The sequence below is a fragment of the Scyliorhinus torazame genome, chromosome 10 (genome assembly GCF_047496885.1).
Source record: "Scyliorhinus torazame isolate Kashiwa2021f chromosome 10, sScyTor2.1, whole genome shotgun sequence".
Classification (NCBI taxonomy): Eukaryota; Metazoa; Chordata; class Chondrichthyes; order Carcharhiniformes; family Scyliorhinidae; genus Scyliorhinus; species Scyliorhinus torazame.
Window position 1 is genome coordinate 144478538 of NC_092716.1, and position 16193 is coordinate 144494730.

The following is a 16193-nucleotide window of genomic DNA, read 5'->3' on the forward strand; positions in this document are numbered from 1 at the left end:
TCACCAATGCTTCCACTATCTCAATAGCCACCTCCTTCAACACACTGGGATATAGCTCATCAGGTCCAGGGGATTAATCAATCTTCAAACCCATTAATTTGTTGAATACTACCTCTTTATCAAAACTAACTTCTTTCAGTTCCTCAGTTTCACTAGCTTCTTGATTTTCTGGTATTTTGGGGAACTTTTCTGTATCTTCCTCCATGAAGGCAAATACACAGGTCTGAATTTCCCATTCTCTATGTAGAGTGCTGGCTGAGACAAGAAAACCAACGTACAGCTCACAGGCTGCACAGCTGGGTTTACCCGCTAGATAATCCAGCACTCTATGAACAGAAAATCTAGAGCCATGGCCCACGTCATCACGTTGGCAGGGTGGGATGGGCCCAGATCTCCAATATAAAACACAGGAAAATCCACCCAATGGACAAGGGGGGAGACCCCATCACCAATTGACATGGAGAACCTCCTCCCCCCAACATGGAACACCCCACCACATACACAAAGGGAAACCAAACCAACCGATATAGGGAACTTCAATGGAGTTCCGCAGAGGGTCCTCTTGGTACTTCCCGGGGATGTCCCTCTCCCCCTGGGGGCTACATTTACTTGTGTACCCCCGGAGGAGGGTTTCCTTCATCTGATTCCAGTTTTTGAAAAGCAGTTGTAAAACTGGAAGTCCACTAATTATATTAACATTTATTAAAACGAGGTTCCCGACCTTCCTGGGTGGGACCTCATTACGTGATTGGTGGAGTGCAGGGGGTTCCGGAAAACGAGATCTCGCCAGCAAGATTCTCATTTTCTGGTTATTGCGAGATTTTGAGCTTGCATCATAGTTTGTGCTCGCGGCTAATGCAGGTGCAAAATCGTGGCAGAGTAATTTCTTAGTTTCTCCAGCTATTTCCCTATTCTCCATTAAAAATTCTCCTGTCTCTGCATGTAATAGACCCACATTTGTCCTTGCTAAACTTTTCCTTTCCACATATCCAAAGAAGCTTTTCATCTACCATGTTTCTTGCTAACTTGTATTCATATTCTCTTTTCTTCATCAATTTCTAGGTCCTCCTTCACTAAATTTCTCCAAATCCTTGGGCTTCCCACTTTTTCTGGCAACCTGATGAGCCATTTCCTCTGATCTAATGCAATTTTTAACTTCTTTTGTTAGCCATGGTTGTTTCACCTTTGCTGTTGTGTTTTTGTGTCTTAGAGAAACATATATTTGTTGAAGATCATATAATACTTTAAATATTAGCCATTGCCAATCTACTGTCATTTTGTAGTGTATTTGCCCAATCTATTATAACCACACTGCCCTTATACCTTCAGTTTCCTTTGTTCAGATGTAAGACCCTAGTTTCAAAATGAACTATACCACATTCAAACTCAATGTAAAATTTGCATGTATTATGATCACTATTTTCTAAAGGTTCCTTTACCACAAGAGTATTAATTAGCCCTTTTTCATTCCATAACACTAAATCTACAGCCTGATCCATACCTGGTGCTTCAACGTACTTCACCAGAAATCAATGTTTCACACAGTTCAGGACTTCATTCTCCACAGCATTAGTGCTATGTTTACCCAATTTATATGCATGTTTAAGTTGCCCATTATTACAGTACTACCATGATACATGCGGCTCTAATTTCCTGATTTATTCTGTGCCTAACATTACCACTATAATTTGGAGACCCATAAACAACTCAGCAATGTTTTCTGCCCCTTGCTGTTTCTTAGCTCCAACCAAACTGATTCTCCATCTTGCATCTTCGAACAAGATCCCAATTTCACAAGTGTACTGATCTCATCCCTTATTAACAGTGCTGCTCCATCTCCTTTGCCTGTTTACCTTGCTAAATGATGAATATCATTGATTATTCAATTCTTACCCTGTAATCATGTATCCATAATAGCAATTAAATCATGCTAATTTTCTGCTATTTGTGCATTCTAATTGAATGTTGCATGCCTCCAGATAGAGTGCCCTTAACTTTGTCTTTTTAACATTATGATACATTCTGATCCTACTTGATGCTTGACTTCACTTTGTCCTCTAATCTTGCTTACTATTTTTCTATTTCCTGATACCAGCTTTGCTTTCCTCAAACCTGAGCTCCCTTTCAGGTTCCCATCCTCTGGCAATCTAGGTTAAATTTCCCAATAGCATTGGCAAATCTCCATGCAAGGATGTTAGTCTTGGTTCTGCGAAGGTGTAACCTGTCCACCTTGTACATGCCCTACCTGTTCCAGAACCAGTCCCAATACCTCAGGAATTGGATGGCCTCCCTCCTATATCAATTGTTCAATCTTCCTATTTCTAGGGTTACCAGCGTGTGGCACTGGGAGTAATCCTGAAAATACTGCTTTTGAGGTGCTGCTTTTTAATTTCTTTCCTACTTTGAATCTGCAGCCTTTTGAAGTTTTCTGACTTGTCAAATGGCTTGTTGTGTTCTTGAAAATGAATGTTTCTGTTTTGCACAGTAAAAACTAGGTGTAAGGATGCAGCACATCAGCAAGACTGAAGACAGAGTAAGCAATTACACTTGATGTGATGCCTTTAATATTCTGATTTCATACACTGAGAAAGAATAATCCAGATGAAGGCTGTGATGCAAAACGTTCCACATTGAATTCTGGGCATCACTGTTGAGTATTCAAGTACTTAAATTAACCAATAGAAGAAGTCACTGCATGTCGCTTCCTTGCTTAATACAATTCATTTTTTAAAATGCATTCATGGGGTGTGAGCACCACTGGTAGGGCCAACATTTATTGTCCATCGCTTATTGCCCTCATACTGAGTGGCTTGCTAGACCATTTCAGAGGGCAGTAAAGAGTCAACCATATGGTTGGTCAATAAGCAAGATTAGAATCCAGACAAAGTGAAGACAAGCATCAAATAGGATCAACCAAAACAAGGGCAGCATGGTGGCACAGTGGTTATCACTGCTGCCTCACAGCTCCAGGGACCCGGGTTCAATTCCTGTCTCGGATGAATGTCTGTGTGAAGTTTGCACTATTTCCCATGTCTGCGTGGGTTTCCTCCGGGTGCTCCCACAGTCCAAATATGTGCAGGTCAGGTGGACTGGCTATGCTAAATTGTCCCTCGTGTTAAGGTGGGTTACGGGGATAGGTGGAGGCTTGGGCTCACGTTGGCTGCTCTTTCCAAGGACTGAATGGCCTCCTTCTACACTGTAAATTCTATGATATTGCAGTGGATCTGGTTTCACATGTAGGTCAGACCAGGAAAGGATGTCAGATTTCCTTCCATAACCGACATGAGTAAACCAGATGGGTTTCTACAACAATGGTTTCACGGTCATACAGGACTCTTAGTTCCAGGTTTTAAAAAAATTAATTCAAATTTCACTGGCCGTAATTTTCCAGGCCTTCATGCCGGCGGGATCTTCTGACATAGAAATTGGCGGGACCGGAAGATCCCGCAGTCGCCTAATGGCAGGCTGCCTCTGCCAACAGGAAATACGACTCGGGAATCCAGAAACTTCCCGTCACCATCTGCCGTGCTGGGATTCAAACCTTGGTCTCGGAGGTCTCTAGACTACTAGTCCAGTGACAATGTCAATACGTCACGATCTTCCTGAGGCATTCTTGTAATTGTCCCATCAATAAGACAGGAAAAAAATACTTAAAAAAATTATCTCCTTGAAAATGGACAAAGACAAATAGGGAGGCGGTGGCATAGTGGTATTGTCTCTGGACTAGTAAACCAGATACCCAGGATAATGCTCTGGGGACCTGGGTTTGGATCCCGCCACTGCAGATGATAAATTTGAATTCGATAAAAAAAACAAAATCGGGAATTTTTAATAAAGTCTAATGATGAAACCATTTCTAAGGTAGCGCTCTCACAGAGATGGTAATTCTGCAAGGACAAAAGGGACCGTGACTCCATTATTAACCTTCTCAAGATTCCAGATCTGGAAAAATACACCCTGTATCCAAAACCCAGGAGAAGTGAGAGCTATGTCACATGACCTCTCCCAATCTGCTAGAACCTGTAATATTGCCATGCGAAACTGAACCTAGGGAATCCACCATTTAACCATCTAACAGGTAGCTTCAGAAAAAACTCTGGCCAAGAAAATGACCTGGCCCTCATCGACATTGAACTACTGGAACATCAGGACTACTGCATTAGTGTCAATAAGACAAATTAATCTATGTCTTTTTCCAGCAAAGAAGTCCTTGCTTCTGGAAAAACGGATCACCCTGCAATAGGTTCAGCCTGTGAATCTCTAAAGGAATACACCACCGATCTTCTGATTCTAGACTCTGGGCTCACGTGAAACCATAACACTTATTTTTTCCGTGGCCTTGGACTGTACCCTTTTCTTTCCCTTATCCCTCTTCTACTGTATGAGTGCAATGAGTGGATGTTGAAAAACTCCTTATCACATGTTGAGTGTGTGCAAAATAAACCAACCCCTTTATTTTATCTGGAGTTTGCTATGGGGATCACTCCAAACTGAGGGGTTGCGCTAAACATGCCACCACTTATAAAGAGGGAGAGGAGAAATCAGTGCTGTTTAAATTAATCCCCCTCCTGTCTGTGACACAAGATGCGGCCAAATTCTCTTGCCTGCTTTGCAGTATTTCTGTAAATGCAGGAGAGCAGGAATAGGGGTTTTTGGACCTAAAGGCTGAATTTTTATGCCCCTAGAAGGATTAAAATGATGTGTGATGGCAGGGTGTCTTATACCTGTCCCTTACCTGCCTTTGCAGCGGGGATAGGTGGTGGGCACCCTGCAGGCGGCCCCTGTGCCAATTGAGGCCCTTGGATAGACAATTAAAGTCCATTCAAGGGCCTGCCCTGGTGCCATTGACCTGTTACTTGCAGGAGGATGGGACAACGACACTGGGAGGTTGTGAGTTGTAACCTAGGGGTGCAGGGTGCAGGGGTGTCCTTCCTGTTCAGGTACTGTTACTCTCTTTGGTGTTGTCTCTTAATTTGGTTGTTTAATTACGTTTGCTCAAGAGTCGCCAGGTATCTTTCGACACCGCCACAAGGTTCAGAACCGAATACTGATCAAAGACTCGATACGCCAGTTAGTAAGTTCAAAACCAATGCTCATTTATTGACAGTCAAATCTACTCATGCATAAACTCTACAAACTGCAAACTAAACTATCACTATTACGAAAGCCTATACTTAGCTTCGGGTGCCCACTCAGTCAGAGGAACAATGGCCGTTGCTCGGCTCTGAGGTTGCTGGGCTGAGCTGTTTACAGGATAGCAACTAGGAGCGTCTATCTCGTAGCGTGCGTTGACTTGGAACTTACTTGGTCTGATGCAGCAACTCGGCAGGCCTCTCTTCGCTGAGAGCCAAGGCCAAAGAAGAAAGATTCTCTCTTGGGGAATACCTTTTATACCTAAAAGGGTTTCGCGCGCTTTTGGGCGGGCCTTGAACTTGGCCTCAATTAATTGGGCCTTTCCCAATCATTCTTATCGATCTTCCTCCAATAGAGGGGTGGGTACCCTGGTTGCTAGGCGTGTCCTAGGTGGCCGTTGGTTTGCTTTGTTTGAATCTCCTCTGGCGCTGGGGTGTCTGCCTTGACATTGTTTATCTAAATTTTCCCTTTTGTCCCCGGAGATGGCTCATTAGTATGTAGATGGCTTAGCAGTTTCTGTCCTGTCTGAGAGCTAAGGCTCTAATCAACAGACAGATCTTGCACCTGCTTGTTTCTCAGTATTGTCCAATTTTCCCTGCATTCTTTGTAAGTGTCCATTTTGTAATCGGGACGTGGCCATCCCAGATGGCTACACACCCTCCTTGTGATCCTCAACACGAAGCGTGAAGGATCACACTACTGCATCGTCTTCATCCTCTGACCAAACGGGGCACCCATACTTAGGCTCCACACTGTCGTATCCTATGCAACACAATTTTACCTAAACCATTTTAAATACATTCATATCATAAAACTCTACGGGGCGCTATGACATTAATACATGCATTACAGAAAAATGAAAAAACTGGAACCTCTAACTATTCTCAATAAACTATCCTTATTCAAACAATTCAAAAATCTACAACATCTTAACCTGTACAAAATAGCAGCACACAAATTTCTCTGGCCTGGCAGTCAGACACAGAGGTTTACATCTCTTTATTCCACAGAATACATTAAGAAAAATGGATGCACTTTAATCCGGCCCAATGGGTTTGGGGGTCTGGTGAAATCCGAAAATGGGGGACCTAAACCTGTGTACCGGGGTGCGAGAGAGATATGCTCTCTTTCGCCATTTCCTAACTCTAAAGGTTTGCACGACACTGCAAAGTATCGCCAGCACTAAGAGTGCTTCGACTACATATGAGTGTGAATACCAGGTGATAAACTTATCATACCATCGGGGTATTGCTAGCTGTCGCGGGGCTAGTTATCTCGGGGTTCCGTGTATTGCAGTGGTGAGAATCATTTACTGTTTGTGTGGTCGGGGTCAGGGGGGTAGCGTCCGCACGCAACTGAAGGGATCGCGCTAAGATCCATGTGAATACGAAGGCTGTCTTCATGTTTGTCGGACTTCTTCTTTGTCTTCCTCTGGGGTTCCTGAGGTTCCAAAGTTCTGTGAACACAAGCATAATTTCTGTTATTATCTTGCTTAAGATCTCGTATGTGACCATCTGTGACTCCCTCATTTTGTTTTTTTAAAAAAAAACAAATATTTGGACAAGACATCTAAAAAAATTACTGACATACTGCGAGCCGTCTCACAGCCTGTGTGATTTACCATCCCAGTGTTTGAGGATGTAAATAGCATACGGAAGCAACCCAAGGGTTGCCAAAACCAAACAAAAGAATTTTGAACGTAACAAGCCAAAATGGGGTGCGTATGGGCCGCGGCGGTTAAGAAATGGGTGGAATCCCCGGGTAGGACGGTGATCAATGCCGTATGTGTTCTACCCGAGCATACTTGACCAGAGGGGGGTCCTCAGGCAGAGCGGGGACCAATGCCGTTTCTCCACTGCCTGAGCAACCGGCAAGAACGGGTAAGAATGTGGTCGTCGTGGGGGCTACCTCTCGAATTAGGAGAATAGCTATAAGTCGTGTTCTGTCGACAAACTAGTTCCTCTGAACGGTTGACTGGCGACAAACTTGTACCTTTAAACTGGTTTCTGTTGACAAATTAGTTCCTCTGAACTATTGTCTGGGGACAAACTTGGTCCATTAACAGGCATTGGGCGTCAAAGGAGTGGTGACGTGGGGCCATGAAAACTTTTGAGTTTACGAACAACACTTAACGTTAACACGAACGAACAAACATACAACAAACATGGTGCAGATTCCATCAAAGAGGACATCGTAAATCACATTTGGACTGGGGTGTAACTAGCATATGGAGGCAGTGTAGTGTGACCAAAGAAGAGAGAAAGGAGGAGCGAAACAAAAATGAAGTGGCATTGCTGAGGTATCGCTGCCTTGAGAAGTTGTGGGTAAGCGCTCACAGTTTGCATGGGGCAGCTGGGACCTTGCAGCTGCTGTGGGTGGTGTTCTCTTTCATATCCGGGGGCTAGTCTAGCTGGTGGTGGGGTCTCCTGCAATCTCAGGCAAAGTGTCCTGGCTGCCCACAGTTGTAACATGACCCTGGGGCAGGTAAGGTGGAGCAGGCTCTCTGGTGCATTGCTCCCTTGGGTATGGTTCCCTGGGTGGAGGGTTGGGGCTGTTGGTGTTGTTGCTGGTTCGGGGGGCATTTGTGGGCTGATTCCGTTGCTGTTTCAGGGGGGCTTGACATTCTCGTGCATAGTGTCCTAATTGTCCACAATTGCAACATTCTTGAACTTTGGGCTGTTCCTGCCCTCATTTACCCATGCGGCGTTCTGGTGCGCTTTAACTGGATTCATGTCTGCCTGCTCTTCATCTGGTTTTATAAATGCGGTTTTGCTTTGGACTGATTGCTCCCAAGTACGGGACAACCTTTTCAAAACCCAGTTTTCATTGTGGGCCTCATCTGAGGGGTCATAATTTGCGCAAGCTTTCTGTCCTGCGTCTGTGAGACTAGGATTCAGGTCCATTTGGCCATATTATCTGGGGACAAATGGGCGCAGGCTAACTCTCCGAAAACTGCTGTGAAGTGTATCCACAAGCACCAGCAAACGCTGTGGGGTGCTCTGTTTGCTTTTGCCTACACTTATTTAGGCCTTCTACGGGGTCTCCTCTGTTAAAGCCGATCGCATCAAGGATCGCTGTGTGCATCTCTTGGAGTGTGCCTCCTCCTAGATTCTGTGGGTCGGGAAGGGCTGCCACGACTGAAGGGTCGAGGCTTAAAACTGTGAGCTTCACTTGCCCCTTTTCGTCCAGGCCGTACATGGTAGCCTGCTGTTTGACTTTCGCGAAAAATTGGTGGGGGTCTGATGTGGGAAGGAACGGTGTAATTTTTCCACACGCGTCCCGTAATTGGGTCACAGTTAACAGGATTGTGTAAAGGAAATCTGCTTCTCCTTCTCCTGCGGCGTGTGGTTACAGGGTTCATGGGGATGTGTTCTGCCTGTTCGTTTGGGGCTCTTTCCTTTTCTGGGGTTTTCCTGCGTACATGTCCCATGTACGTATCTATGGGCAGTCTTGTTTAATTCCTGCCAGTCGGGCCCGTTTTCCTGGTCTAATTGTGGTCCAAATGTGCTTTGAAACCCATTTTGAATGGAAAGCAGAGATTGCAATTCTGCAATTTCCTTCTGGCACTTTGCATGGTCTATGGATCTCTGCCTTTGTTCCGTCATGGAAGTATGGAGTGCTCGTAGGGCTGCTTTCAGATCATTGCACTGTTTCTGCAATTTCTCCACTTGCTGTTCTGTCTCTTGTCTTACCAAGACCGCACGTTGCGTGTCCTGGTAGGCTTTATCATATTGCGTCTGAAAACTGTTCAAATGCGCGAGACAAGACTGATGTGCCATCTTCACATCATCCACCTCTCTGTCCCTTGCTGCGAACTGCTCTTTTAAATCTCTATTCTCCTTCTCTAACTCGCTTACGTCTACCTCACTACTTCTGTCTCTCTCCTCTATCTCGCTACGGAGCGTCCCAACGACCTCCTCTGTGCCTCGCAATTGTGTCAAACGGGACACGATTGCCATCGGTTTGCGAGCTTTCTTGTGTATCTCTGACAGGTTCTTCCACCAAGTATGTCCTATACTCCCGGGTCCTGTTTCCTCATTATCGCAGAATTCACTCCAAAGGGGCCATCCTTTCCCTTTGAGATATTTCCTGATCTCATCTTCCCAAACGGGACACTGTCCTACTCTACTGGTCGCTGCGACCTCAAATTCCTGGGGGTTCATAAGGCGTTCCATTGCCTTCATTGCCATTTTCTCTATCTAGGTTCTCTACTGAATTTGGAACAGGGGGTGATAAAGTGGTGACGTAAACACGGGTATGGCTTACGCTAATTTCCGGCCGACAAAACTCCCGACAGTTTAACGCAACAAAATCTCTCATGTTTACCTTATATCCCTGTTAGTACGCATGCATTAACACACTTCCAAATCTCAGAGGCTTGATCAGTACTGTTCCTACAGTACAGTATATACAGTACAGTATATAAAACAAAAAAGAGTGGCTAAGGTAAATATTGGTCCTTTAGAGGATGAGACGGGAGATTTAATAATGGGAGATGAGGAAATGGCTGAGGAACTGAACAGGTTTTTTGGGTCGGTCTTCACAGTGGAAGACACAAATAACACTCCAGTGACTGATGGAAATGAGGCTATGACAGGTGAGGACCTTGAGAGGATTGATATCACCAAGGAGGTAGTGATGGGCAAGCTAATGGGGCTAAAGGTAGACAAGTCTCCTGGACCTGATGGAATGCATCCCAGAGTGCTAAAAGAGATGGCTAGGGAAATTACAAATGCACTAGTGATAATTTGCCAAAATTTACTAGACTCTGGGGTGGTCCCGGCGTATTGGAAATTAGCAAACGTGACACCACTGTTTAAAAAAGGAGGTAGGCAGAAAGCGGGTAATTATAGGCCAGTGAGCTTAACTTCGGTAGTAGGGAAGATGCTGGAATCTATCATCAAGGAAGAAATAGCGAGGCATCTGGATGGAAATTGTCCCATTGGGCAGATGCAGCATGGGTTCATAAAGGGCAGGTGGTGCCTAACTAATTTAGTGGAATTTTTTGAGGACATTAACAGTGCGGTAGATAACGGGGAGCCAATGGATGTGGTATATCTGGATTTCCAGAAAGCCTTTGACAAGGTGCCACACAAAAGGTTGCTGCATGAACTAAAGATGCATGGCATTAAGGGGAAAGTAGTAGCATGGATAGAGGATTGGTTAATTAATAGAAAGCAAAGAGTGGGGATTAATGGGTGTTTCTCTGGTTGGCAGTCAGTAGCTAGTGGTGTCCCTCAGGGATCAGTGTTGGGCCCACAACTATTCACAATTTACATAGATGATTTGGAGTTGGGGACCAAGGGCAATGTGTCCAAGTTTGCAGACGACACTAAGATAAGTGGTAAAGCAAAAAGTGCAGAGGATACTGGAGGTCTGCAGAGGGATTTGGATAGGCTAAGTGAATGGGCTAGGGTCTGGCAGATGGAATACAATGTTGACAAATGTGTGGTTATCCATTTTGGTAGGAATAACAGCAAAAGGGATTATTATTTAAATGATAAAATATTAAAACATGCTGCTGTGCAGAGAGACCTGGGTGTGCTAGTGCATGAGTCACAAAAAGTTGGTTTACAGGTACAACAGGTGATTAAGAAGGCAAATGAAATTTTGTCCTTCATTGCGAGAGGGATGGAGTTTAAGACTAGGGAGGTTCTGCTGCAATTGTATAAGGTGTTAGTGAGGCCACACCTGGAGTATTGTGTTCAGTTTTGGTCTCCTTACTTGAGAAAGGACGTACTAGCACTGGAGGGTGTGCAGAGGAGATTCACTAGGATAATCCCAGAGCTGAAGGGGTTGGATTACAAGGAGAGGTTGAGTAGACTGGGACTGTACTCATTGGAATTTAGAAGGATCAGGGGGGATCTTATAGAAACATATAAAATTATGAAGCAAATAGATAGGATAGATGCGGGCAGGTTGTTTCCACTGGCAGGTGAAAGCAGAACTAGGGGGCATAGCCTCAATATAAGGGGAAGTAGATTTAGGACTGAGTTTAGGAGGAATTTCTTCACCCAAAGGGTTGTGAATCTATGGAATTCCTTGCCCAGTGAAGCAGTAGAGGCTCCTTCATTAAATGTTTTTAAGATAAAGATAGATAGTTTTTTGAAGAATAAAGGGATTAAGGGTTATGGTGTTCGGGCCGGAAAGTGGAGCCGAGTCCACAAAAGATCAGCCATGATCTCATTGAATGGTGGAGCAGGCTCGAGGGGTCAGATGGCCTACTCCTGCTCTTAGTTCTTATGTTCTTATGTTTATGTTTACGTTTGTGGTTTCTCTGTATCCAATTGGATTCCAATTTAAATTTTGGGTTCTCTCGGAGTGGTTCGGCCACTTCTAAGTCGAGTCCCGTCAGATGTCGCCAGTGAATGTTGCTCTCTTTGGTGTTGTCTCTTAATTTGGCTCTGTTTAATTACGTTTGCTCAAGAGTCGCCAGGTATCTTTCGACACTGCCACAAGGTTCAGAACCGAATACTGATCAAAGACTCGTTAAACCAGTTAGTAAGTTCAAAAGCAATGCTCATTTATTTACAGTCAAATCTACTCATGCATAAACTCTACAAACTAAACTATCACTATTACTAACGCCTATACTTAGCTTCGGGTGCCCACTCAGTCAGAGGAACAATGACCGTTGCTCGGTTCTGAGGCTGCTGGGTTGAGCTGTTTACAGGATAGCAACTAGGAGCGTCTATCTCGTAGCGTGCGTTGACTTGGAACTTACTTGGTCTGATGCAGCAACTCGGCAGGTCTCTCTTCGCTGAGAGCCAAGGCCAAAGAAAGATTCTCTCTTGGGGAGTACCTTTTATACCCAAAAGGGTTTTACGCGCTTTTGGGCGGGCCTTGAACTTGGCCTTAATTAATTGGGCCTTTCCCAATCATTCTTATCGATCTTCCTCCAAGAGGGGTGGGTTCCCGGGTTGCTGGGCGTGTCCTAGGTGGCCGTTGGTTTGCTTTGTTTCTGTCTCCTCTGGCGCCGGGGTGCCTTGACATTGTTTATCTAAATGTTTCCCTTTTGTCCCCGGAGGTGGCTCATTAGTATGTAGATGGCTTAGCAGTTTCTGTCCTGTCTGAGAGCCAAGGCTCTAATCAACAGACAGACCTTGCACCTGCTTGTTTCTCAGTATTGTCCAATTTTCCCTGCATTCTTTGCAAGTATCCATTTTGTAATCGGGACGTGGCCATCCCAGATGGCTACAGTACTCAGCATACCAAGGAGGGCTTCCCAACTCCCCACACCTGCAAGGGCTGTCCCCACTTGATAAACCCCCTAAACCTCTCAATAATCACCCTGCCCACCCCACCCAATCATCTCCTTGCCAGCATCTGCCTGACTGGCTCAGCCAGCTTGTCTCATTTAATTTACTCCAGGCTTCCTGTGCTGTTCCTGGTTCAGATCCCAGAGAAATCAGTGGTTCATGGAGGCAGAACACCATGGCTCAGTGGAATGGAAACCACAATGTTAGGCAACTAACGAGAGGAAGCCACAATGTTAGGCCAACAACGTTGAGCCACGCAAATAGCAACATGACTTCCAGGACTGGTAGAGGCAAGCTCACCCCAACTTTCAATCAATGGACAGAGTCAACATGTCTGCATTAAAACCCCACCACTATTTACAACATTACAATAATGGCTACACTTTAAACGTATTAATTGGCAGTAAAGGGGCATCTGAGCGTTTGAAAGGCACCAATGACATCCAAGTCTTTCTTCTTTCTTTAATCCTCCTGGCTACACGTAAAAAATTACATGTTTTCTCACTTGCCAGAAGTAGAAAGACTTGCATTTATATAACACTTTTCATGACCTCAGGATGTCCCAGGTAACTTCAGACAAGGACATACTGGTGAAGCTACTGTTGCAATGTAAGAAATCCAGCAACCGATTTGTGCCCAACCAGATCCCATGACCATCAATGATAATGACCAGATAATCTGTTTGTGATTGGTAGGAGGTGGTTACAGACATTAAGAGGAAAACGACTATGCAGGGATTTGAAACAAGAATGAGAACTTCAAAATGGAGGCATTGCTTGTCGTTCAATGAGCACAGAGGGTGACAGGTTCATGTATCTTGGTGTAAGCAAGGACACAGGCAACACAATTTTGGATGACCTCATGTTTATGGAGAATAGTACGTGAGAGGCCAGCTATGAATTGTATTTTAGTCAAGTCTAGAGGTAACAAAGATATGAATGAGAGTTTCAGCAGGTGATGTGCTAAGACAGAAATTAAGTCAAAAAATGTGACAGCGATGGAAAAGACAATCTTACTGATGGCACAGATTTGTGGTTGGAAGCTCATCCAGAGGTCAACTATGACATCAAGGTTATGAACAGTCTTGTTTAGTCTCGGGCAATAGAGCGTTGCAGCCTATTAATGGATAATATTGGACACAATTTTCCACTCTATCCCATTGGCAAGTACATGCTAACATGCTCAGTCTGGATCAGACATTCAGCATGCATAGTTAATTAAAGCTAATGGGGCGCGACCTAATGGAAAGGTTTCATATCAGGCAGGTTTGGCTTGGAGTTTCTCCCCGGCTCTGTCGGCGAGTTCTCCACCACTATCTAACCACACTTAGTCACTTCTTTGGGCCCTGAGGAGTTCCTCTCCAGGCTAGAACACACTTAGGATTACTTTCATCACTGGGGAGCTGAACTGCTCCTCAGAGATTGGGTCATCCCTCCCATCCACAGGCAATGTCACCCCACCAAACATATGGCATTTCCGTACACCTCCCCAAGTAAGGACACCCTGCTGAGAGCCCCCCTTTTCAAGCCTTCCCACACCACTTTTCTCCACCCCCCCTTTCTGGACCCCCACCTCCAACATTCTAGAGGCCCCTTCATATTCGCCCTTCACCCACTCATCCCTCCTTTCATGGGCAAGGCCCCCCCAGGCCCTAACCTTTAGCAGTGCCACCCTGACCCACCTGGGCACTCTGCCACTGCCACCCTGTCAGTGCCACCCAGACACCTCAGCAGTGCCAGGGTCGCAGTGTCAAAGTGCCAGCCTGGCAGTGCAAAGGTGCCGGGGGAGTGCCAGAGTGCCACCCTACCCTGTCCCTGATAACCCAGAGACCTCCAATGGTCTGGAAGACCTCCCCCACACAGATGTTGTTCCGCCTGCTCCTTATTTGAGAGGACCAGTACTAATCAGTGCCCGGCTGAGGGCTCCGCAGGAAGCCCGGGGGGCGACTCTCCCAGCATCTACTGACTATGTCCCGCTCCCATTCGGGCGCAACGTGCCCAGTAGATCGTGCTTAATGTTGACAAATATTGCACAATTTGTCCTGTGCAAATCTGGTAGCATTCTCCTGCTATGACTGAAAGATATTTTCTGAAGTTGAGTGTCCTCTTACCTTGTTGAATATTCGCCATTTCAACTTCGATGTGGTCATCACGATCAATTCTACAATTCTCATGATAAAAGCCAAGTGCATGCATCAATTGATGCTGTATTATACCAACGTGCACACAAAGGGGTTTCTGCAGTGATATTTCTTGTGCTCTTTGTTTTCCTGGTCCAACATATGACCAGCATCTAGAAAAAATGGGTTTGAAAGTAATTTTATCAAAATATTTCAGCTAAAATCTATACATCAAAATCTAAATATATTGTGACGAAACCCAGCTGTACACCTCCAGCAACCTTTACATCTGCATGTGAAAATAGCTTCTCGGAGATTCATTCTGAGATAAGCAACTATTTTCACCACTTAAGTGTAGGCAAAAATGAAAGTCATATCCTTCAACCCTTGCTACAAACTTCTGCTACAAATTCTGTACTGACCAATTCCAATCATGTCACAGACCATTACGTCAGGTGATCTAGTCTGCTCACAAACCTGGCATTTGATCACAAGCTTTGACTCTATATCCTCCCCATGACAAAGACTACCCAGATCTACATTTCCCACCTCCACACTTTTCTCACATTATCCATGCCTTTTTGTTATCTGCAGATTCTTTCAATGCTCTCTTGGCCATCTCCTGCTCACTACAACTACCTGAAGCTCCACACTCCTCCATTCTCCACATAAATTCCACTGCTTCATGATCTTCATCTTCCCATCTTCCTTTAAAAGCCTCCATAAGGATCTTCTGTGAATTGAGGGAATTTTTGAAAATTAAAACCAATGCATCTACTCTCTCAGCAGTCACTTCTTTTAATTCCCAAGACTGAAGTCTATCAGGACCCGGAGGCTTGCCAGCTTTTAGTTTGAATAATTTTTTCAGTACCACTTCCCTGGTGATTATAATTGTTCCTACCTCCCTTTCACCTCCTGATTTACAATTATTTCTGGGATGTCTAGGATTTCTACAATGAAGACGGTGGCAAAATATCAGAATAATTAGTCCGCCATTTCCTTACTTTCCATCATTAATTCCTCACTCACTAACTAGAGAAAAACATTATTTACTGTTTTCCTTTTTAAATAACTGTAACTCTTACTATCTGGGCATGATTTAATAGCCGCGATGCACCCGGCGAGGATCCGTGCATGCCGGTTAGATCACGGGAGGGGCCCATAATTGGGAACAAAGTGGCTTGCTTTTGAAGCAAATTGAGGATAATTCACGGCCTCCCGTGATCTAACCACCTCCCCAGTGAGAGGTCACACAGGCGGCGATTACTACAGGTCCACACAAATATGGACCACGCATCACAGCACCAGGGGGTCTCCCAGGTCATTGGAGACCTCTGGGTGGTCAGGGACAGGCCAGGATGGCAGCCTGGTTCTCCCAGGTACCTTGGCACTGCCAGGCCGGCACCTAAGTACTGTCACCCTGGCACACCAAAGTGCCCAGGCAGCACTGCCAGCTTGGGAGGAGCACTGCCATGTGCCAGGGTGGCACTGCCAAGGGTCAGGGGCTGAGGGAGAGCCATGCCCATGAAAGAAAGGATGGGGGCGGGGTATGATAGATGGGAGGGGGGCGTGATGAAGGGCAGGTATGAATGACAGGCAGCATAGAGAGGGTGCCCTCCTCCTTCAAGTGACAACAGGTCTGCAAACACGTGGCAGAGGTTCTGCACTATTTCTTTGTTCAG

The 16193-nt window shown here is 45.2% G+C and overlaps 1 protein-coding gene across 3 annotated transcripts in view; it reads right to left on the reverse strand.

The window, feature by feature from the left end:
* Positions 1-16193, reverse strand: part of LOC140430959 (embryonic protein UVS.2-like) — a 258091-nt gene that overhangs the window by 159418 nt on the left and 82480 nt on the right. For all 3 annotated transcript variants that reach the window (XM_072518802.1, XM_072518800.1, XM_072518801.1), the window contains one exon: positions 14503-14684. In XM_072518802.1, the coding sequence (XP_072374903.1) occupies positions 14503-14684 (182 nt within the window). The remainder of the gene's footprint in view (positions 1-14502; positions 14685-16193) is intronic.